Source organism: Cydia fagiglandana, chromosome 11 (assembly GCF_963556715.1).
Source record: "Cydia fagiglandana chromosome 11, ilCydFagi1.1, whole genome shotgun sequence".
NCBI classification, from domain to species: domain Eukaryota; kingdom Metazoa; phylum Arthropoda; class Insecta; order Lepidoptera; family Tortricidae; genus Cydia; species Cydia fagiglandana.
Window position 1 is genome coordinate 8999955 of NC_085942.1, and position 24707 is coordinate 9024661.

Here is a 24707-nt window from a genome sequence, read left to right on the forward strand (position 1 = left end):
CAACCAGCGAGCGCCAAATGCTATGGATAAAAACTTCTTTAATGAGCTTGTTGTATCTCGTATAAACCGCTTGATTTTAAGGCAACTAGAGGCTTGCGACCTTCGAGCAACACGGAAGGGAGGCGGCATTCGCACTACTTCCCCTCTGCCGAGGTACAAGATTATCACGTCAATCTAATCTAGCGCGGGTAATAAAACTAGTTGCACTTGGATTTTTCACTAGACCGAGTCCAGACGCGCGCGTGAACACTGCTGCACAAAAATGCCTGTTTGCTCGGTTTTTTGTTATAAAAAGAGGTTGGGGACATCAAATTTACAAAAAGAAAGTTTTACATTTCACATGTAATATTTTATTTTACATATCATACGTTAAATTACATTTAAATACAATTATTATATTTTAGTCTCAAGTAATTGTTGGATTTATCGATTTTGCTCGCTCAGTACAAATTGCGGATCGGTCGAGCGACAAATCCGACTTCTCATCTCTCAAAATACAATGACATACTTCAACGAAAATGTGTTAGTGTGCGTGTTGTGACACTAGTCACTCGTCCGTACACAAAAAGAGATCGAGATTTGCAAGATTTGTCTTTGACGTGCGTCATTTTCTATGTATTTGTGTCGTCATTACAGATTGGATTTTGTATGTAAGTGTGTGAGAAGTGCGACTGTGTGCACCTTTCCCCCCGCGAAAAATGGCAGAAAGATTTGTACGGCGAGATATCGCTTGGGCCCCTCCCTTCCGACGTGTCGGAAGCCGGTGTTGCTCGAAGCTTGCGACCTGTATCTAGGGGAGAACAGTGGGACACGTGCTTTCGTATGTACATACGAAAGCAATTTTTGCCCTATCTGAAACGGAAATGCTTCGCCCGCGCTTTAAGCTCCTAGCGAATTATTAATTTTCTCGCCAGTAATATATTTAAAATCAGTGTTGGCCGAACGTTAATGCAATTGACCATTAAAAATTAACCATTGAAAAGGTTAATTGCCATTAGCCATTAACCATTGAAGGAAAATTAATTATCAATTGCATTGAACATCAATTTGCACTAATGTTAATTTATTACGAACCACTAACAATTAAAAAGAATTAATGGTTATTGCTTAACAAACCATTAAAAACTAAAACAATTTTTAATGAAAATTAAACATGTGATTGATAATTAACAATTAACAAGAATAAATATCGTAATTTTATAAAGACGTCCAAGGGATCAAAGGTCTAGTGCAGCGGTCGGCAACCTGCGGTCCGCGGGCCGCATGCGGCTCGTGAACCTATCACTTGCGGCCCGAGTGCCGCCTTGGCTATTTTGTATGTAATAGTGACAAACGACAATGTCTCATAAAGTCATAAATATTAACAAAGTACGGCCCGCGTCACCATTTATTTTTATTTATTTTATTTATTTTATTTATTTTATTTATTTTATTTATTTTATTTATTTTATTTATTTTATTTATTTTATTTATTTTATTTATTTTATTTATTTTATTTATTTTATTTATTTTATTTATTTTATTTATTTTATTTATTTTATTTATTTTATTTATTTTATTTATTTTATTTATTTTATTTATTTTATTTATTTTATTTATTTTATTTATTTTATTTATTTTATTTATTTTATTTATTTTATTTATTTTATTTATTTTATTTATTTTATTTATTTTATTTATTTTATTTATTTTATTTATTTTATTTATTTTATTTATTTTATTTATTTTATTTATTTTATTTATTTTATTTATTTTATTTATTTTATTTATTTTATTTATTTTATTTATTTTATTTATTTTATTTATTTTATTTATTTTATTTATTTTATTTATTTTATTTATTTTATTTATTTTATTTATTTTATTTATTTTATTTATTTTATTTATTTTATTTATTTTATTTATTTTATTTATTTTATTTATTTTATTTATTTTATTTATTTTATTTATTTTATTTATTTTATTTATTTTATTTATTTTATTTATTTTATTTATTTTATTTATTTTATTTATTTTATTTATTTTATTTATTTTATTTATTTTATTTATTTTATTTATTTTATTTATTTTATTTATTTTATTTATTTTATTTATTTTATTTATTTTATTTATTTTATTTATTTTATTTATTTTATTTATTTTATTTATTTTATTTATTTTATTTATTTTATTTATTTTATTTATTTTATTTATTTTATTTATTTTATTTATTTTATTTATTTTATTTATTTTATTTATTTTATTTATTTTATTTATTTTATTTATTTTATTTATTTTATTTATTTTATTTATTTTATTTATTTTATTTATTTTATTTATTTTATTTATTTTATTTATTTTATTTATTTTATTTATTTTATTTATTTTATTTATTTTATTTATTTTATTTATTTTATGAGCACCCATTATAACTAACAATAATGGGTGTATTGCCATTTGTCCCCACGGGGAACATATAGGAAATATATGTGCAGTTTGCATATAAATTATTCCCATTTTTCCCCACTTTATTGGTGTGGGGACAAATGGGAACACATCATTATCCGATATTTTCCCATTTGTTCCCGCCTGGAGCAGATGGAATAAGCGCTTCATATAAATGAATAAATCCCATTTGTCCCCGTTTCCCATTGTCTCCAACTCACATATGACAGGGACAAATAAAAATACACCAATAATGAGTGTATTCCCATTTAATAGTTTCAAGCAAAATTAACATTAATTATTAGTTTATGAAAAAAATATTTAATTCCATTAAACGTTAATGCAATTGAGAGTAATGGTAATTAATTTTTTGAAACTTTAATGCCATTAAATAGGCAATTAGATTGACAATCAATGTAATTAAACGCCTCAAGATTCAATTCTAACTAACTTTAATTAAATTGATGCGTAATGCAATTGATTAATTGCAGAATTAATGGTTAATGCAATTGATTAATTGTTAATTAGAATTAACCATTACGGCCAACACTGTTTAAAATCATCACTAACTGAAGGGTTTCAATAGTACTTAAACCATTTTACGGAAAATTTACCACATTAATTTATCTCTTCATTTAAAAAAAGTAGTGTGTGCCGTACCTACAACTTTCCGTTAAATGGCCCGAAACATCCCCATCCCCCATCCGTTAATTTTTCATTAATAAACTTGTCTTTACGCGATGGGCACCTAGTCATTGCACAGACATTGTTCACTATTTACTAGTATTTAGTACTTAATTTACAAAAAGCGAAATTATCTAATCGTATCAAATTCCGCCATCCTATTAGCGATTGGTTCAGTCAAATCACGCCACCGCAGACAACGAATGCGAGACGCCGTCTTGCTTGGACTTTGAAGTCTCTACATTGGTAGGGGTTACTGAAGTTATCTTTCAATCCTTGCGTTTTGTGGGTCAACAACTTATACACGACTAAGTACAAACAGACCTTTAATAATAACATATGCTTATTTATTAATATTTATATTCAGTCTTTTGCATCCGATACTCCTCCACTGGTAATAGCAAAGGTGGCCTCGCTTTCAGGCAAATCTGGAGAGTCGTAGATCTTCGCAATTCGGTTTTCTCCTCTTCCTTTTCTTAAAGAAATTCTGGTGGTTGATGCGTGAGCGAGGATATTTCCCCCAATTGGCTTCTTTGGGTCTACTTGAAAAGATAGCGTGGCTCCTGGATCGGCGGTCATCTGGTTTGTAATGAATACGGCTACATTGTATTCCTCAGATATCTGCAACGTGAAATATTTATATTAAATTCGTACCTACACCTAATTACTCGGATAGAGTACGGCGTAGTTATTTGTACTATTACTACAAAAAGTAAACAGAAAGAAGCACATATATTCGCAATACATATATTATGTATGCCTAAAGCCTAAAGCTTAAGGAATACGCAATAGAAGGACAGGCTTATGTTGGTTCAGCATTATTTTTACCCCAATAGTTAGAGGTACCAATTAGTACTAAATAGTGCTTTGAACTTGGAAACGACATTAAGCATAAATTTGCGAATTAATTTCTTCGCCTATCATTTAACTAGACACGACCTAGGCCGGCTCGCAATGTCACACGGCCTGACTAACCCATACATATTGGTAATAGTCAATAACAAAATAATGATATTAAACTTCGCTTATGAACGGTTGTGGTTAACGAGAAATAGTTTTCGAATATAATGAATAATTAGCAATAATAGCCTAAATTGTGTAATGCTCCTTTGTGGATTTTATACGCGATCATATCGTCTGTTGTATTGTGCGTGTCACGTCTCCAACGGGGCGTCACGGCATCCGGGCGGCCCGGCACGGCACGGCCCGGCCCGGCCCGGCGCCCGGTCCATGTTTGCCAAATATACAGGGCGTCCCACAGCTATGCCACATGGAGGGAAAGTACCCTGAATATTGTAGATGGAACATTTTACTGAAAGAAGACATTATTTTAATTTTAAAAACAATTTAAACTGCATTCATAGATTTTTAAATAATTACATGGTTGAACCGGGAATCGAACCCGCTACACGAGAAAAAAAAACCACCCTGTAGCTTTTTCATCCCGATCGAAAGGCTTCATCATAAGGCTAATTAAAGTACGTCCATATAGTACGTAGTTAAGTGTACCAACATGATGACGTTGATGATGTCCCTGGTGTTATAGTTTGAATAATCTCAGATGAATTTTACGGGCTCGGACCCTAATCTGTTAAACAAAAGATATTGTTTCCTTTATGCAGTGGTTACAATGCTTACTGCTAATATCCCCGACGTAAGTAAAGGGAACAAACCCATTTAAAAAGCAAATTTACCATTCTAATTATATGGTACAAATTCTTGAATCAGCTCATTCGGAGATAACACGTTTTTGCTATCTTTAAAAACAAGACCACCCTAATTGTTCTCTGAACAAGCTGTCATATGAATTTGAACCTTAATACTATGACGATAGTTGCTTTTTAAACGACATGGTTGCTTTGGCACGTGGCTGTAGACCGCTCTTAAAAGAAACAAAGGCTTTTGTTTAACGGATTAGCACCCGAACTCGAAAAATTCACCTGAGATTATTCAAACTATACCGTTTTACGCTTATGACAGAGTATAGGTAACTAGAGAAATGTATTATCAAAGTAATGATTAATATCATTTTAAACGGGCGCCATGTGCTACGTTTATCTAACTTAGTCTCAATAGTATCAATAAAGTCAAAGACCTCGGCCGAAGCCGGATGCAGTACCTACCTATTATCTGGTCACCTTATTGATCTTTAACTCATTGTGGAATGATTTTGGGGACTATGTATAGTTTGAATGAGTGTAAATATCTGATTGATCGTGACTAAGGCATGACTTTTTGAGCATACTTAAATTATTTCATATGACGTAAAGGTAAACGCAAGAACAATAAATTGGTTTGACTGTCGAAAGTTATAATGCCCTACATGGCACACTGTTAACACTTTGTGCTTAAGGTACCTACTTAGAATATTCTTCACTTTATATTTTGGATAAGCTAGATCTAAAAATAAGTGAATCAAGCATCTTGTAAAGGAACAAGCTAACAACATTTTGCATACACATGCGAACAGCATGTTTAAAAAGCATGTCGAATCATCCTATTGTTTTCTTATCGGAAAATACCAACCGGCCTGCTCCGAATCAATTGATATACGTATTTAGTAATGTTTCACATCAATCCGATCCGATAATCTCATTAGTGAGATTGTGGCATTGATAAAGGTAAATCTGCCTCCATCGCTCGAATGTAAAAGTAATAGATGCAGATAACGATTTTCGATTTTTCGATGTTGGTAGTAGGCCCCTCTGGTAATCATCATCATAATATCAGCCAGAGGACGTCCACTGCTGGACCTAGGCCTCCCCCAAAGAGTGCCACAATGACCGGTCTTCTGGTAATATTGAGTAGGTACATTTAATATCGAGTTTTGGTTTTGCGCATATCGCGCGATAGCATACCTACTTGACTCTGGTGTAATTAATAGGTCATTGGATAATTGTTATAGTTATAAGGTGACTTACAACCGCACTATCTCAGTCGGAACGGTACCTATCTGTGAATTTCGACTGTGCAGAGTCACAGGCCAACTTCTGTGTGCATATAGTGGTAATACGAGAACGCGCGCTTCCTATTACCCATTGAGGTTTCTCACCCGGAGGTTCCGCCGCACCGGGTTCAAAATCTGGCTGATACCAGTGATACCAAATACCAACGAGTTACTCCGAATTTATTTACGAAATACCTACCATTTGCTCTTCGGTAAAGGAAAATAATACGAGGAAAATGGTCTACCTTTAAAAAAACCGCATTTAACCGATTTCCAAGACCGAAGTGATCCCATAGAGTTTTGTACGGAGCTCTAAAAACGTTTCCACTCTGGGCAGGTCAGGCCATTTGTTGGCGGTGAGTGAGCTCCCCGCGCCCGGAGAACTCCACTCTAAATAACGCATTAGATGCCCATGACATCAGCATTATCAACAGTTTGAACCCTCATGGTAACATTAACACACCTTCTGCATTCGTGACAGGACTTGCGCTAACTTCTGTTGGTGGTCAGCATGCAAGCTCCCCGCGCCCGGAGAATCCGCTCTAAATAACACATTGGATGCCCATCATATCAGCATTATCAACAGTTTGAACCCTAATGGTAACATTAACACATCTTCTGCAGTCGTGACACTCGTGACAGGACTTGCTCTAACTTCTGTTGGCGGTCAGCGATCTCCCCGCGCCCGGAGAAGTCCACTCTAAATAACGCATTGGAAGCCCATGATATCAGCATTATCAACACTTTGAACCCCAATGGTAACATTAACACACCTTCTGCAGTCGTGACAGGACTTGCGCTAACTTCTGTTGGTGGTCAGCATGCAAGCTCCCCGCGCCCGGAGAATCCGCTCTAAATAACACATTGGAAGCCCATGATATCAGCATTATCAACACTTTGAACCCCAATGGTAACATTAACACACCTTCTGCAGTCGTGACAGGACTTGCGCTAACTTCTGTTGGCGGTCAGCAAGCTCCCCGCGCCCGGAGAAGTCCACTCGAAACAACGCCATGATGGAGTCGATGATCAGCAGTTTGAACACCCCGCCCTCTTCGTGAAACTTCGCTGCCACGTAGTCTAGGAGCTCTGCCTTGAGAAATATGTTAAAGTTAAAATTTTTAGCACGTGATAATGAAGAAGCTACTAAGGCCCACTTGCACCAGTCCACTAACCCGGGGTTAACCGGTTAAACCTGGAGTATGTATAGACATTAGTTATAAGAAACATGTACCTACCGTTTGTGCCCAAATAAGCATTAAAACATTTATTTTAGCCTTGTTTACCGGATGTATAAGTTAAACGAATAGAATTTGACGCTACGCGGAGTAAGGCCGTGGCCGGCTTTTGACAGCTGAAGTAGATTGAGCTGTAGTGGATTGTGAAATGTTAGCGTTAATCTACTTCAGCTGTCAAAACTGCGGCTTAAGCAAAAGTACCGTGAGTACAATTTATAGTATTGTACTGGATGGATGGAGGACGATGTCGTGGATAGGGCGAAGTGGAGAAGCTTAAGCAGGAAGCTGACACCCCCCCCCCCCCCGCACCATGTGGGATAGATAGCTAGGAAGAGAGAGAGATAGAGAGAGTATTGTACCTGATGCTCTGATGTGTAAGCTCTAGCGTAGAGGACGTTATCTAGGACAGCATTCTGGTCCAAGTTGAATCTGTCAGCAATAGGACGAAGTCTGTCGGGGCGACTGAAATGACGCTAAGGAAACTTTGCAGTATTTTCAATACACTTGTAATACTTGTAGATATACTAATCGATACTAATACAAAAAATAAAATAATACCCAAATTACTAATAACTCCACGCAAAGTTAGCAAAAGCAAAAGCAGAGCAAAAGCTAGTATTTTTATTTTAACAAGATGATATATATGCGCGATAAACTAGTACCATTCAACTAACTACGCATTTATGGGCTATTCTTATTATTGCGCATTTAAACAGGTACATAACACACGTGTATAGCTAATCTCATACTTGTAATAAGTATACTTAACTTAATGTATTATTTCTGTTGGCTAAATCTGTAAATAAAGTATTAAAATATTCGTAAAAGTATTAAATATATCTAATTATGAATGTGATTATATGACTAAAATTTATTATATTACAAGAAAACAAACATTCGTGTAATGTTCGTGTAACATAGAGGTCAAGGCCGAACTTAATAGATGAGCGACTTTATTAAACGACTTCCTGATCCGGTCCGGTGCGAAGGACCGTGACCTTCATTACATCAACTTTTTCGTAGTTTTCGACCTTAACGCTATTTAAATAAAGATGGTAGGTTACGCTACGGATGATGATAGGTGGTGCTATACGAGTCACAGACACGCCGCTCAGGAGTACGCCTTGTACTTAATATATAATAATTCTAAGCTTAATAGAATATAATCGTCCCCAGACATTATCTAAACGCGAGATCTAAACGCTTCATACCTATAAGTATGTATTTAAAGGATACAACGTGTGTTCGGTATCTAGGAACATAACCTTCCCTCCTTGGTAGCCGCTGGGCGAAGGTATCTGTGTGGTCACGCACAGAGTGTGAGACAGCTGGGTCTTCCCTGTACGAAACTCTCCGAACACTTCTGTTATTGCCATTGACTCTATTCCACCAGCCAACAGTTTACTACGAACAAAATAACATAAAGATTTTGCTCTATCCTATGGTTAAGACTGAAAATACTAATACTCACTCTAATTCGCTACTTCCCGTACTAATTTTAAACACTTGCTTTCGTTTATCGCTTACTTCTAAAGCAGTCATGAAGCCAAGAGTAACAACCTTTTGACATGCTTCTTTAATTTTGTCTACTTTTGCATCGGAAAAACCTTTTATATTACATAGTTTTTTCTTCGTGGACATTTGAATACCTTTGATGGTACAAATGCCAGCCGTTTTCAGTTTTTTAATATCGGCTACATTTATGCCATGCTTTTGTAATATATCAACATCTTGAAAAAAAGTTTCTTCTTCTGTGTCTGATACATTTTCATCGAGACCTTGTTCAAGCATTGTTAAAATTGTAAACTGCTGTTTTAAATTATTGATCCAATACAATGTAAAACTTTGGCGCCAAATTTTATTTTTTTTAGTCAATATATATGCACGATGGAGCGTCATTTCCGTTTCCGTGACGTACAAGAAATTGGTCAGAGAGCAACGAAAATTTTATTACTCAAGATAATTTAAAATAAATATCTGAAAAATTAATTATTTTCGTGATATCAGTGAAATTTTCTAAAAAACAGGTAGAATTAATTGAATATAAAATTATTTTAACGTCTCATCCTTGCGTCTACATAGGGCTTTTAAAAATAAAGAAAATTGTCTATTCCTATAATTTGCAGTGTTGCTAGCAATAATTTTTATTTCCCCGACAAACTCAAAGAAAGTTACGTCTTTACACAACTTGTCAATAAAAATAGGTTATAAACAGAGATACACGTGGAAGTTCTTTAAAGTCTATCTTACTTTATTTACAAATCCTGTATTTATATAATTAATTTTCTTATTACTAAACTAAATGCTGACTTAACAAGAAATCGATTAATCTCCTTTGCGATATGTGTGGCAACATTATTAAAAATAATAACTTTAGTCTTTGATTTGACTTCGTTGAAAGAGCTTGTTGCGGCGCATTTTAGAGGATTTTTAATTATAAATTTATAATTACATCAAGAAATTTACCGTCTATCCCATCTCAGTTAAGGTAAGGGGGTAAGTTGACCCTACGGAAGTACTGAAAAGTGATTATTTATATTATGTTCATATATTTCCTCCTATATCACAGCCATGTTGAAGTAGTGTTGATTTTACTAAGTTTTCATCAGTTTATCGTCTAAGAAAGTTAAAGTTGTTCACAAGTATATGTGAAAGACCCAAGTTGAGTTTGTGTTGTGAAAGTAAAAAGTTAAAAGTCTATCAATATGAAAAGTGTTATAAAGTGCCACCGAATCTGGCGTCGAGGCGTCATCTTTAAGGTAAGGCTGGATGTGTCTTCAATATACATCAGAACGTAGCATTATAACGGTTGTGACATCGGCCAACAAAAAATCACGTACATAGCAGTTATTCAATATTGAACATTCGTAATTTCATGTTATTTCTTAGGTTGGTTTGTACTCAAGTGCAAACAATAGTTTTGTGTCAAGAATGGACATTAAATTTATCGGCAATGAAAGCTGAGCTTGTTCTTATCTTCAGTCTATATGCAAAATATATTTTCTTTTCATACATGAACTGTTTTGTTTCCATATCACTTGCTTGCGTATAATATAAGGAAGTGTGTACTAACTATCAAGTATTACATTTTGGTCTGAAATGCAAATTTAACTAGTAACTATAAACTCAAGGAATGCTTTTGGGTTGGGTACCTTGAGCTACATTAACAATCTTCATTTAAGTCATACTCTGTTCTCAGGGATGGATTCAGAAGATTCGCGTGATGGTCAGGGAGATGCACAATCATCTTCAAGTAGTAGCAGCTCAAGCTCCAGAAGTCGTCGGAGCTCATCATCAAGTGTGTCATCTAAAAAAGATGCAAAGTCACCTCCACATTCTCCCCCTCGGTCACCACCGCAGTCACCACCGCGGTCACCACCGCGGTCACCACCACAGTCTCCTCCGCAGTCACCTCCAACGTCACCACCTAGATCACCTCGCTCACAAAGTTCCGATTGCCCAAGGTCTCCGTCACCAGAGATCCGCTCACGATCCCGTTCACTGCGGTCCCAATCTCCTAGTAAAGCACGCTCCCCCAGTAACTTGAGCGGAGCTCATTCAGATATAAATTCACCTGAAAATTCTATGCCAACTTCACCTGCTGGACCAAAATCCCCAGATGCTCCAAAGTCTCCCAGTGAGCCTGGTTCTCCTGACAACCGCGAGCAATACTCAGCGCGACATTCAGGTGGTGAAGGTCCAAAGACTCCCCAAAGTCCTAGCAGTTCAGTCCGGTCAGGTGCCGGATCACCCGACACTAGGTCTCGGCCTGCTTCACCTGACTCTGCATCACAGGCAACATCTCCTTCAAGAAATCCTAACCAAAATTCTCGTCCTTCAAGTCCCTCTCCAGATAGGAATTCATCTAGATCATCAGTAGTAATGTCACCAAAAAAACGAGAATGGAGCCCTAAAGAAAACTGGAGGAGGCATACTAAAGCTGAACAGAAAATGGTGCCTAGGTCACGAGAAAGAAGCAGATCGGAATCTAGTCAGTCGAGTAGAAGCTCTTCTTATAATAAGAGAACTAGCGCTAAGGACCCTGCTACTGAAGAAATTTCTGAAGGTAAATGTTGTGATTTTAAAACTGACACGGGATTTGATCCCGTGCACTTACTTTCACTATTTGGCCAGACGGTTCAAACATGTCGTGAAATTATGACTGATAATCATGTTAGTTAATCAGCATATCAATCCCTGTTCACACTCATACTTACAGGGAAAAAATTGTTGTAATTGCTACCATAGTGCGCAAACAAAGAGTCTGTTCTGTAACAGCACAACTAACTGTATTGGTTGTAATGACTGTTCATTACAACCAATTTTCTGCATTATTGTTCCAAATTAGTATGATTATGAAACAAGGGTATCAATATATATTAAACAGAAAAATTATCAGTTTAATAACTAAAAACTTAAAGTTTAAACGCAATTTAGAGATAAATGAGGGGTCCCTAGGCCTAGTTCATTTATTTCACCAAATAACATTTAATTTATAAAAATGCACGTCACATACAATATGAAATTTGATATACGTAAAGAACCCATGAATTTAGTCTTACAATTTATTTATTTTCTATTAAATATATTTATTTTTAGGTGAAATGGAATCAGATCAGGAAGAAGATAAAAAATCTAGGAGTAAATCACAAAGTAGCGATAAAGCTGATGCAAAAGATTTGAATATCAGCCATGAAGACCTATCAGATGTATCAGATCTAGACTCTTTAGGGCCAGATGATACTGCTAAAGGATCAAAGGTAATCATTACAAAAAATTATATAAATTACATTAAAAGTTTATGATCTTAAACCTGATAAACAGATTGTCTTGAAGCTTAACACATTCACTGCCAGAAACACTAGGCGTGTTCTCTGTTTTCCACAAAGCGGATAAACCACTTAAACTTTTGAACGCCACATTCATTTGCCGTGCCACTGACGCCATGGGGTAAAATTTAGTTTTGTGAATAAATAATGCCAACCTAAAAGTGGGGCATTTTTTAGTAGATTTTAATCAAAAAACGATCGACGTCAAATGCCGTCTTTGGCGTCGTTGTCACGATTTTTGCGTTGACGTCAATTGCCGTCTGTGGCGTTAGTTAATCGGCTATGATTGCTACGGATGTAGAGAGAGAGAGTAGCGTGCGCTGGTAGTGTATGCGTTAAATACGGGCTAATCTTATCTTGCTTTATTGTTCAATTATATTTTCTATATCCATCAATTTCAGCCTAAATCTACACCGGCATCTCCAGAAAAACTTGAGGTTAATGGAAATAATGGGATAAGCTCGCATTCATCACCTAAATCAGACAGCGGAAAAGTAGACACACCTAAGCTGGACAAAGTAAGTGTTTTATTGGTCAATCGTTGATAGATTTATCTACATAAGAATTGTGAAAATTATCTTATATCAATTATGCAACAAAGGAGTTTAAATATTTCGTTTATTAGAAATTTCATCGCCAATTCTATAGTCTGTATCTTTAGGTATTTAAATAAAAGTAAACAAACAATTTTTACATAATTGGGTAGTTATAAGATTTATTGGTTAACCAACCAAATACAAAACCGCCTGGATCTGTCACTGATCGACCTGACTTTAACCTACATTATTTGATCATAAATTAATAATATGTTATAAGTAAGCTATACTGTGCCCTTACAGGGTCCATGTGAGACATTGTACATAATATTATACGTGACATCTATACTGTACCATGGTTGCAATAAAGAATTATGAATTAAAATTATGAAAAATTAACCTATTGATCCAGGTTCCCCTAGAAAAGACCAGTAACACAGAGGATGGCGAGGAGCAACTAGACTTTGAAGCCGAGGAAGGTGAATGTGTGGAGCCTAAAACTGCTGAACAAGCTAATGGAGATGGAGAAATTGTTGAGCAAGGTGAATATATAGTAAATTATTTCTACAAAACTTATTGAATAGTTCTCCATAAGTAAATACTCAGCGTCTTCACACAAAGTTCTATGCAGGGGAGTCAGCTATCTAACTGCGTTTAGCACTAAGTAGCATTTTTGCTGGTTAGCTGTCTGTACAAGCACAAAATAAAATAATAAAATATTATATAATACTTATAAATGAAATGGCGTATATCGAATAAATTTTAGGAGCAAACGAGCTGTCTCGTGAGCAAATTGTTCCCCTAAGCAGCTTGGTCTGTGAAGATTTGCCTCGCTCGAAATATAGTGGTAGGGGCCGTGTGAGTGATTGATCCTTTGCCCTTGTGACTTGTGAGGCGTCCCATTCTTGTTACCCCGCTTATTGAATACATGCCTGAATAAGATGGCTTCTATATAAATTTTTTAATATCCTATTCACATACCTACTATATTATTTTAGCTGAAGAAGTGAAGCCGCGCCGAGTATCTAGAGGCTCATCTCTTGAAGAGGGCGAAGTGTCAGACGAGGCCGAACGTCGGCCGGAGGAGAGCGAGCCTCGGCCCGTGTGCCGGTTCTTCTCGCGCGGCGCTTGCACGTGGGGTGTCAGCTGCAGGTGAGAGGCTCGTACAAAAGGGCGAAGTGTCGGACGAGGCCGAAGGTCGGTCTGAGGGGAGCGAGCTGCGGCCCGTGTGGTTCTTCTCGCAAGACGTTTGCACGTGGGGTATCAGCTGCAGGTGAGAGGGTGGTACAAAAGGGCGAAGTGTCAGACGAGGCCGAAGGTCGGCCGGAGGAGAGCGAGCCTCGGCCCGTGTGCCCGTTATTCTCGCGCGGCGCTTGCACGTGGGGCGTCAGCTGCAGGCGAGAGCAAATGTCGGACGGTCCATTAGCATATATTATAATTATTTGCGATTTGTATGACTTCCTGGTACCTAAGACACTACTACTAATCTCACCATAATGGGCCTATCTTGCGCAGAACGCTGTATCAATAAAGATAATGGAATATTGGAAATCCATAAAACAGACATATCCAGCAGTGGACGTGACTGAAGTGAGCGTTTCTTTTATACATCTCCCCATATACTTTGTATGGCGGTAACAAAAAGGAAATTTTGAAAAGTATATGGAAATTTTAGGACACTTTTTTTCTCCTACAAGCATGAAAAGGGCTCGGGATCTTGATTAGAAATAGCAATAGCCCAAAAGTGGCAAGAAAGGTCACAATATATAAAAATGGCAATAAATAAAAGAAACGCTCAAGCAGACGGCGCCGGATAAGATAATTGATAAAATATGATTTGTTATAGGTTCCTACACCCGGGTGTGACGGACAAGGGCAACTACAACATGTTCGACGTGGTGCGGGGAGTCCCTGCGGCGGGCTACACGGCGCCGCCGCGCGACGCCGCCCCGCCCGAGTCCGCCTGGGAACGAGGCCTGAGGACTGCCAAGGAGGTACACGCATACAACAGATCGTCGGGTGACAAGCAAAAGTTACTAAGTACTATCAAAAAATTAAAGTAACAATGCACTTTATTACACTTGTAACACGGTTTATTGTCCAATAATTTCAATGGTGTTAGTTAGTGACTTTTGCTTGTCACCCAACGAGATAATATAATAGGGCATTTGACTAGTAGTCAAATCAGTGTATTTTTTCGAACAAAACAATTTGCCACAATGGAATTTATATGAAAGTTATGAAACATTACACAATGACGTCACAGTCAAATTACGTACTTACTCTTTATACGATTTATAAAATAGAATTTGTGTCTAAAAATATTTCATGCATGATGTGAAATAATTTATTTTGAATACAGTTAACATCCCTATATGGTCAGATGTAGAGAAAAAGTACAACTTAGAATCGGATGATTTTCAGTGACTTAAAAACTACTATTTGGTATCTACACAGAAAAAGTGCGGGCAAGTGCGAGTCGGACTCGCGCACGAAGGGTTCCGTACCATAAAGCAAAAATAAAACGGAAAAAATGCAAAAAGAAAACGGTCACCCATCCAAGTACTGACCACGCCCGACGTTGCTTAACTTTGCTCAAAAATCACGTTTGCTGTATGGGAACCCCACTTAAATCTTTATTTTATTCTGTTTTTAGTATTTGTTGTTATAGCGGCAACAGAAATACATCATCTGTGAAAATTTCAACTGTCTAGCTATCACGGTTCGTGAGATACAGCCTGGTGACAGACAGACGGACGGACGGACGGACAGACAGCGAAGTCTTAGTAATAGGGTCCCGTTTTACCCTTTGGGTACGGAACCCTAAAAACAGACGTTACAGACGTAAAAAGTAATATAAAAAATAAAATATTTGTTGAAAGTTTGTCATTAGTCTGGCCATTTATTTAAAAAGCCAGCATTTACTATCATAGGTGAGGAGCCGACTAACGGAAACCAACCCATTCCAGATGTTAAGGATAGCAAATAAACGTAAGGAGCAAGACATGGACTTCGAGGAGAAGAAGCTACACCTGTCCGTAGGCGGAGTAGTACACGATCCTGACGCGGAGCTGGCGTACGCGGCCGCCGCCGTTGGCGCCTCGCCACCCCGACATGAACCTATGCGCGATCCGGACGTTTTCCGGCCAGGGTAGGTCTCCACTTAATAGTACCGACACTGAGACTCAAGTAAATGTACCAATGGAAAGCCTGGATGTTGCCAAGGTTCCCGATTTATTAGTGATGTACCGACTAGTGATTTGGCCGACTAGTCGGCCGGATCAGTTTCGTCTAAGTTCGGTTCAGATGCACTTAAAAAACAACCGTTTTACCTCTTTCGTCGCGCTATTCGTCATATCATAGTAACGCTGAAAAATTAAATAAATGAAAAAATCCTAATATATTTTATACGACAACCGAACAATAGGACAAGAAAGCGACCAAGCGGTCAATAAAAGTCAGTAAAAGTTTTCGTAAGCACCCTAAATAGGAATTTGGGTAAAATAGGTGAAAAACTTATATGGTAAATATTTGCTGTTTATTTCTGTTTGCCCTGTTTTTCTGCTACTTATAAAGTGCCGACTAATCGGCCATTTTTGCCGACTAATTGCCGACTACAAATCAGGCCGGATTCAGGCTTTCCCGACTAGTCGGTACATCCCTACAATTATACTTCTTTAATAATGGTCCGATTGCGCTTAAAAACTGAAAGTTTATCTAAATTCTAAAACATCAATATTCATTTGAACAGACATGACGTTCACGGTCCGTACGGGCCTATGTACCGCGGTCGCTTCCCGCGGCCGGTGCTGGACGAGCGGGAGCGTTTCTTCGAGCGCGAGCGTGTTTATGAGCGGGAGCGGGGCTACGACCGGGGGCACTACGACGAGCGCTCCGTCATGCCCGAGGAACCAGCCTACCATAAGGTATGTGTAAACAGAGGCACTCTTAAATAAAACTTATCCGATTGCAATAAAATTTACGATAGATATGTAACTGAGTTTCAAATAATGTTTTTTTTTTCAAATTCAAAATCATTCTAAGAGAGGCTGTAACTGAGTTTCATATAATGTTTTTGTCAAATTCAAAATATATTTATTTCAAGAAATTAGCATTCCAGTGACCAACTGGGCTCAGCCTGTAATGTGGGTGTTTAAACGCGAAATGAATCGAAAATAATTTGAAGTGGACTGTATGATTTTTACATTAAGACGAAAACTTTCTTTTGCTATTAAATATTTAAGTATATCGAATTCACGAGAAATAACAACTTAGAACAGTGCACAATCACATACCTTTACGTTGATGATGGTGAAGGTTCGCGCAGGTTCAGGCTCGCTCCCTGAGGATTCCAAGGTGTTAGACGTGCGAGCTCGGCTTACCGTTACCTTAACCTGGAATACCTCTCTGCAAGGCCTGCCACTCATCCACGCGCACAATGTAATTGGCACTTCTCTAAATTAGTCCGAAAGCACAGAATCTGACCGAAAGTTGGCTTTACAATAATTCTTTCACAATTTTAATTCGGAGCAAAGTACTTCTAGTTGGCCGATAAGAAGGTTAATGGCTGCCGGAAATGGCTAGTGTTGTATGTAACTAACCCTACCGGAAGTTAAAGGCTAATAGAGATGTCACCTTAAATCGATATTCAAACGAAAGTTGAACATTCCGCTCACCTAAATATGCAATATTTACGCTGTAAATAACATTAGAATCCGACAAAATACTTAAAACTAACATACTATGCTAAGTGGTGATACTAATTTAGGTGATTAGTTTAAAATTGGTAAAGGGCACAGCTTCACGACTGGGCGTTTATACTGTCCAGTGGCTGTGCGGATGGTGGCGACACGGCAAATCCCGTCGTTACCGGGATGCAGTTGTACGATGCGGCCTAAGGCCCAATTGAGTGGACTACATTGCTCGTTAGCAATGACGACAAGATCCCCGACTTTTATGTCAGGTTGTTTATTAAACCATTTATGGCGTTGTTGTAAGGTGTGTAAGTATTCTAAGTGCCACTTACGCCAAAAATCCTGATGGATTTTTTGGAGTAATTTCCACCTTTGGAGCGGACCTATTTTAAGATCAGTCAGATTGCTTTCTGGCAATATCGTGAGGGGCTCCAATGTGAGGAAGTGACCAGGGGTCAACACCGATAGGTCATTAGGGTCCGAACTGACTGGGGACAGAGGCCTCGAGTTCAGCATAGATTCAAGTTGAGTCAATACCGTGTAAAATTCCTCATATGTCAGACGTTGTAAGCCTATTACACGCGACAGGTGAGTTTTCACCGATTTTACTCCAGCTTCGGCTAAGCCAGAAAAATGTGGACTACCAGGCGGGTTGAACACAAATTCTATTTGTTCCCTTTGGGAAGCTTCAGCCATTAAATCCTTAAGCAGGTTGCAGGCACCTACAAAATTTCTGCCTTGGTCCGATATAATTCTTGCGCAGCGACCGCGTCGCGAGATAAACCGGCGCAAAGCTGCCAAGTAGGCCTCTGATGTGAGCTCAGAGACGAGTTCAAAATGAACTGCCTTAGTAGCAGTACACACGAAAACACAAATATATGCCTTGTACGATTTGCTGCCTCTTGCCCTACCTAACGAAATAGTGAAAGGTCCAGCATAATCTACTGCAGTAGACGAAAAGGGTTTCAACTGGCTTATACGAAATGACGGTAGGTCTCCCATGAGAGGCGGTGGGGCCATTTGCGGGCGCACCCGAAAGCATCTGAGGCATGACGAGACAACGGAATGAATCGCGCGCTTGGGCGAAAGAATCCAAAAATCCTGAGCAATGAGGTTGTGCAGGGTTTGTAAACCCGGATGGGAAAACCTGCGGTGATATTCCTCGATCACCAACGCCGTGAGCCGATGTTCACGAGGCAACAACATGGGGTGTTTCCTTTCATAGTCGAGCGTGTGGTTATGGGTTAACCGTCCGCCCACCCTCAACAAACCGTCTTCGTCAATGAACGGGTTCAATTTCCGAAGAGGCTTGTGAAGTGAGTTAGTTGAACCCCTTTTGATGAGCCGAATTTCAGTCGAAAAGACATGCTCCTGGACATGCCTTACGAGAAATCGTATCACCGAATTGGTTTCACACGTCGACAAGGTCTGTGTCGAGGTTCTCGCTGCGGGATTCTTCAAATTATGAAGATAACGAAAACAGTATGCTAATATATTAACGATACGACGAAATGATGAATATTTCAACAAAAGTTGATCGACAAAATCTGAATTTATGGCACTAAACAGTGTCAAAACCTTTTCCTCTTCGAATGCGGATCCGTCACTTTGGGTGAGGTGCCTTGGCCAATCCTTTTCAGGACGCGACAACCATGCAGGTCCCGCCCACCATGACTTACACTGCACTAAATCAACGGGAAGTAATCCACGGGATCCGTGATCCGCTGGGTTATCACCAGTGGAGACATGGTGCCAACAATCAGGAGCAATTTGCTCTCGAATCGCTGCAGTCCTGTTAGCAACGAATGTTTTCCAACGAGACGGACATGATCGAATCCATGTCAAGACCACGGTCGAGTCTGACCAGGCATATGTTTTAGCATCATAATGGAAGTCCTTTAACGCATGACGAACGGACGCTACGAGATCCGCCAACAACACTGCCGCCAACAGCTCCAATCGAGGAATGGACAGCCGACGGAGTGGGGAGACTTTACTTTTTGCACAACAGAGACGAACAATAATTTCTTCGTCATCATTAACCATGCGACAAAAAACTATTGCGCAATATCCTCGCTCCGAGGCGTCACAAAAGCCATGAATTTGAATGTCATGGGACAAAACCATTCGACGAGGGATGGAGAGTGAACTCAAACACGACAACTGAGATTTTAATTTGAGCCACTCCTCAGCGATAGGTGCGGGAACATCCTCATCCCAGTGGAGCCCGGAAGACCATAAGAGCTGCATCAAATATTTCGCAAGAAAGACCACTGGCGAAAGGAATCCTAAAGGATCAAAGATCCGAGCGATCTCTGAAAGAATCGACCGTTTAGTGCAACGACACTCTACGTTAGAAGTTTTAAACGAAAATGTGTCAGATTTAGGTTGCCACAGCAACCCTAGAATCTTTAGGGATACGTCATGAACGTCCTCGAAATTTCGAAAATGTTCCGAGTATAAATCGGAATCCGACAAATCTGCAAGGAAACCCTGATCGTTGGACGTCCATTTCCTTAAATGCAAACGAGCAGAAGACAAGATTTTTACTAGCTCGTCACGAATGAGTATCGCATTTTCTACCGAATCTGCGCCTGACACGATGTCATCGACATAAGTATCCCTGTTGAGAACTGCAGCACCCAGAGGAGCGGTATCGTTAAACTCCTGCGCCAGCTTCGAAATACACCACAGTGCTTGGTAGGGCGCGCATGACACGCCGTAAGTGACTGTAAGCAAGCGAAAGTCCTTAACAGGCTCCGAGGGAGATGGCCGCCAAAGTATGCGTTGATAATCGCAATCTTGCTTATCGACCAGAAACTGGCAGTACATCTGTTTAATGTCCCCAGTGAAAACGACAACGTGCCATCGAAACCGAATTAATAAATCGAAAATATTCTTTTGCAACTTTGGGCCTGGCAAAAGAGTGTCATTCAGGGACTTTCCGCGGCTATCCTTGGCACTTCCGTCGTACACCGTCCTCAACGGGGTAGAAACCGAATCGGGGCGTAAAATTCCGTGGTGGGGTATGTAATAAAAGGGGCCTTCACACGACGAAGGGGCCCTGACCTCCTCCATATGACCACTATCCAAATAGTCATTCATAAAGTTGACATACGCTATCCGAAAATCAGAGTTAATATTAAACTTCTTTTCCAAATGTAGAAGTCGCTTAAGTGCGATTTCCCGAGAATTAGAAAACCGGGGGCGATCCTGAAGGCTATCGAAAGTTAATGGGACCACCATTCTTCCTTCAGGACTCCGACAATATTTTTCACCCATAAGGTTTTCACACGACAAGTCATCTTTTGCCAAAGTAACAGAGTTTGGGCGAACGACATTTTCTATTTCCCAAAACTTCTTGATACTGTTGTCCAAAGACACCGACGAAACCAGAAGACACTCCTTGGAATTTCTCAAAGAGCTGTCATCAAATCGACACGATAAATTATTTTTAGGTGATACAGTGTTAGGACTTACGACATTTTTTATGTCCCAAGACTGATCCCTATTCTCCCTTATAGAGAGCGACGAAACGTGATAACAATCCTTGCTTATTTCAGAAGGATTATTGCGAGAACGACAACGAGAATGCTCCATATCAATACCACAGTCACCCATCACTAGCCAACCAAAGACAGAGTTAACCCCAGCCGGTTGACCCTCCTCACCCTTCACTAATCCAGGTAGAAGGGATGAGACCATCAGACCCACATTGATCAAAATATCAATGGGTCCTGGTTGGTAATATTGAGGATCGGCTAGGTCCAGATCCTTTAGATGGGTCCATGCAGAGGTATCCAGGTGATCATATGGCATATCGGAACAAATATTTGATAGCACGAAGGCTTCGAACGAAAACTTATTATTTCCTTTTGAAGGGAATAATTCACACACAACAGAAACACACGAACAGGCACCAACTGTCCCGTGCAATCCCTCATGCGAGCAACGGCAGTAGAGAAAACTACTGGAGTGTCATTAGTATACACCGATAATGTTGTCAACGGCGAAGTGGACTTTGACCCTTGACCACTTTCATCAACCTTTTCAAAGTGAAGCAACGAGTTGTGACGATTACTACATTTATCACAGCGAGCAGTTGACTTACAATGCTTCATACTATGGGATGGCTTCAGGCACACAATACAAAGTTTATTCTCTTTCACCTTGGAAAATCTGTCATTTGGCTTTAATTCTAAAAACCTGGGACATTTTTCCAGCTCATGGCCAGCAACCACACACATTGGACAAGTTAAAACAGGTGCTGAGGGCACAAGAAGTGAGGATTTATTTTTACTTTTATTACCACTTGGCAATGCCCTAGCGTCCGCCACCTCTAAGGCACGGATCTGTTTATCAACAAATTCTTGCAAAATCTCAAAACGAGGGATCTCATTTGAGTTAAACTCAAGTAAAAAAGCCTCCCGTGTTGACTTATCTAATTTTCCCCATAATAAATGAAAGAGCATAAAGTTTTTGTCTGGTAAACCAAATCTGTCTAATACTTGCAATGTTTCTTTAAATATACGATTTACTTTTTCTAATTCAACTGCAGATTTTGATTTGACCTGATCACAATGTAACATTTTCTCATAGTAACTGAAAGCTATTTGTCGTTTCCTGTCATAAAAATCATTCAGCGCATTGTAAGCGTCAGTGTAACTTTCATACGAAATTGGGTAGTTCTTAATTAAATCGAATGCCTTACCTTGACACGATGTCAAAAGGTAATGCAGCTTTTCAATATTCGAAATGTTTCGTTTATGAATTAATGAATCAAACAATTCTTTAAACGACAACCAATTATGTAATTGACCATCAAACGGTTTTATAACAATTTTAGGTAACTTGGCCGAATTGTTTTCACTTTTGAATAGTTTCTGATCACTTTCATCGCATACTTTTATGGCAGGAACCAGTTTCCGTAACCTAGTTAAAACTGACTTTACCTTTTGTTCGAAATCGACAGTAACCGAAAACTCCGTATCCATGTCTTTCGTTTTAAGCATAATTGCCTTTTGAGCGCGATGAAAATCTTTAATTATAGGAGTTAAATCTCCTTCAACATAACCTTCCAAATTCACAGAATCATGGAGCAGTTCTAACCGCATGACCGCGTAACCCCGCTCGATCATGTCCATGTCAACATCTCTATTGTTTGTATCACTTTCCGAAACCATTTTTCACGCAATAACCACTGTTTTTATCGAAAAACAACGAACGAAAACTACAATCAATCAATTTTTGTGTATTATGGCTCCATCAGGGCTTGATGATTCCGCCAGTGTCGAGGTTGGATAACACACGGCCAGTATGATATAGATCGTCGGTGATGTATATACGGTGTTCGGTAGAGTATCCATCCACCCTACAAACAAACACAAGCCATTCAACCTACGGACAACACGACTACTTACAATAGTTAAAGACGTCACAAATCAGACAACATATAGGTATATGTATGTATATATTATTAAGGTTATTATAACATTTACTAGATCCATCACCTGTCAGTATACTCATATTTCACAGTTTGAACTCATTCTTAGTCAGGAATTTATTTAAGATATCACCAAATGTGGTATACACTAGAGTTAAGAGGAAGTTAATATTTATTGGACGGCTTATCTCACGTGGGAGAAAATCATATATTGGATAACGTATTAAGGGGCATTCCAAAAGTATATGGTTAGTAGTACCTTCGTCCAATCCACATTCACAGATAGAGCTGTCCCTTATTCGCATCTTGGCCAGGCGCACTGGCGAACAAATGTGTCCAAGTCGTAATCTGATAATATTCGAAGTTGCTACCTTAGAATAGCCTTTGTGCTTGAAAAACCAGGGTTTAGGAGGGATATTTGTGTAGTAATTAAAAGCCGGTTTATAGCTGACTGACGTTTATTGTCAAATCATCTGAAATCTCATGTGCCAGTATAGTAACAACCTTTTTACAATCGTAGCATCTCTCCCTCTTAAGTTAGCTGCCGGGTATAATAAAATAAAGTTTTAACTAAACGTTTAAACGATTTACCATAATAACTAGAACACAACCAGAAACATAAACACAGCTAGAATTATTTACTGACTAACACTACACTTACTAAGCTAGACTTTTGGGCCCGCATCCAAGCGCGCAACGCACGGGCGGAAGCATCGGGCGGTGGCGCGGCCGGAGCAATCGGAGCATCCACCGTTGGCGTAGGGACTCCCGCGCTACCGGGAAGGTACTGCGTCAAAGGCTGCTCCGATGTTGCCAGAGCTTCACCGTCCGATACATCTTCAAACGCTTCGTCAGCACCCATACCCTTGATCTACATGCCTTCGCCATTCGATTCCCTGACCCATATCAACCGTATACGAAACTGGCCCAGTATGCGACTTAACCCTACCTTCGGACGACTTCTCCCCCCTTACGATCACAGTTACGATAGGTATTGGAAAAGAAACGCATTAAGAGCAGTAGGTACGTCCGCGCCTTCGTGTAGAGCTCTTTTCATAGCTTCTTTAATTGTTTTTGTCGCATTTTCAGCGGCACCGTTGCCTTATGGCCTGTATGGTGCTGACGTAACGTACTAAATACAATATTCTACAAAAAACTTCTTAAACTCATTAGATAAGAATAACGGACCATTGTCGGTCACGAGCTGCTCAGGAAAGCCAAACCGCGCAAATACGGATCGGAACGCAAGGATAGTTGTACGAGCGTCCATGTTTCTCATCCTCACAGCTCGCGACAGACGGCCACTCAAACAAAACATAACCATGAATTCTATTTAACACGGAATCCTTCTGCGTTTCATATTTGAAACTAACTGGTGACGAATCTTCAACTAATTGAACATAGCTTACAGACTCCGAGGCTAAAGGCGCTGCTATCAACATAATGCGCGTTTACCTAACAAAACTAGTGTCGCCTCTAAAAAGGCCTGCTTACAAGCAGAATCCCATTTCCAAACTTTGGTTCTTACCAACGCATGCAACGGATGCAACAAAAAGGGCTTACATTTGGTATAAACTTTCCGTAATAATTCAACATCCCGAGAAAACTTTTAAGTTGCGATACCTACGTCTTTCGGTTCTTGAACATTGGAAATGGCCTCTAGCTTAGTCCTATCTGGTCGTTAACCATCTCTGTAATTAATGAAACCTAAATAGTTTACTTCATTTTGTAACAACTTACATTTGCTTAATTTTAAGGTCATTCCCATGGTGCGTATAAGCGTTCAAGTACAGCGCGCAAGTTTTGCATGTGCGGCTGTATATTAGGCCCGGTCACGCAAATGTCATCCAGGAAAACAACACAATTAGGAATCCCGCGCAGAGTTTCCTCCATAAGCTTTTGGAACCTCCCC

The 24707-nt window shown here is 38.9% G+C and overlaps 2 protein-coding genes across 2 annotated transcripts in view; one reads left to right on the forward strand and one right to left on the reverse strand.

The window, feature by feature from the left end:
- Positions 1-3417: 3417 nt before the first annotated feature.
- LOC134668526 (meiotic recombination protein DMC1/LIM15 homolog) lies at positions 3418-9107 on the reverse strand. Its single transcript, XM_063525971.1, has 5 exons — positions 8765-9107; positions 8530-8697; positions 7653-7755; positions 6981-7148; positions 3418-3729 (listed from the first exon to the last, which is right to left on the reverse strand). Exons 1-5 carry the CDS (start codon positions 9082-9084, stop codon positions 3472-3474), a joined length of 1017 nt encoding a protein of 338 aa, XP_063382041.1. The 5' UTR covers positions 9085-9107; the 3' UTR covers positions 3418-3471.
- A 564-nt stretch (positions 9108-9671) lies between these two features.
- LOC134668881 (serine/arginine repetitive matrix protein 2) overlaps positions 9672-24707 on the forward strand; it is a 32712-nt gene continuing 17676 nt past the window's right edge. The window contains exons 1-9 of the mRNA XM_063526363.1: positions 9672-9789; positions 10493-11359; positions 11893-12053; positions 12524-12640; positions 13071-13200; positions 13657-13810; positions 14505-14652; positions 15628-15809; positions 16410-16584. Of these exons, the coding sequence (XP_063382433.1) occupies positions 10495-11359; positions 11893-12053; positions 12524-12640; positions 13071-13200; positions 13657-13810; positions 14505-14652; positions 15628-15809; positions 16410-16584 (1932 nt within the window). The 5' untranslated portion in view covers positions 9672-9789; positions 10493-10494. The remainder of the gene's footprint in view (positions 9790-10492; positions 11360-11892; positions 12054-12523; positions 12641-13070; positions 13201-13656; positions 13811-14504; positions 14653-15627; positions 15810-16409; positions 16585-24707) is intronic.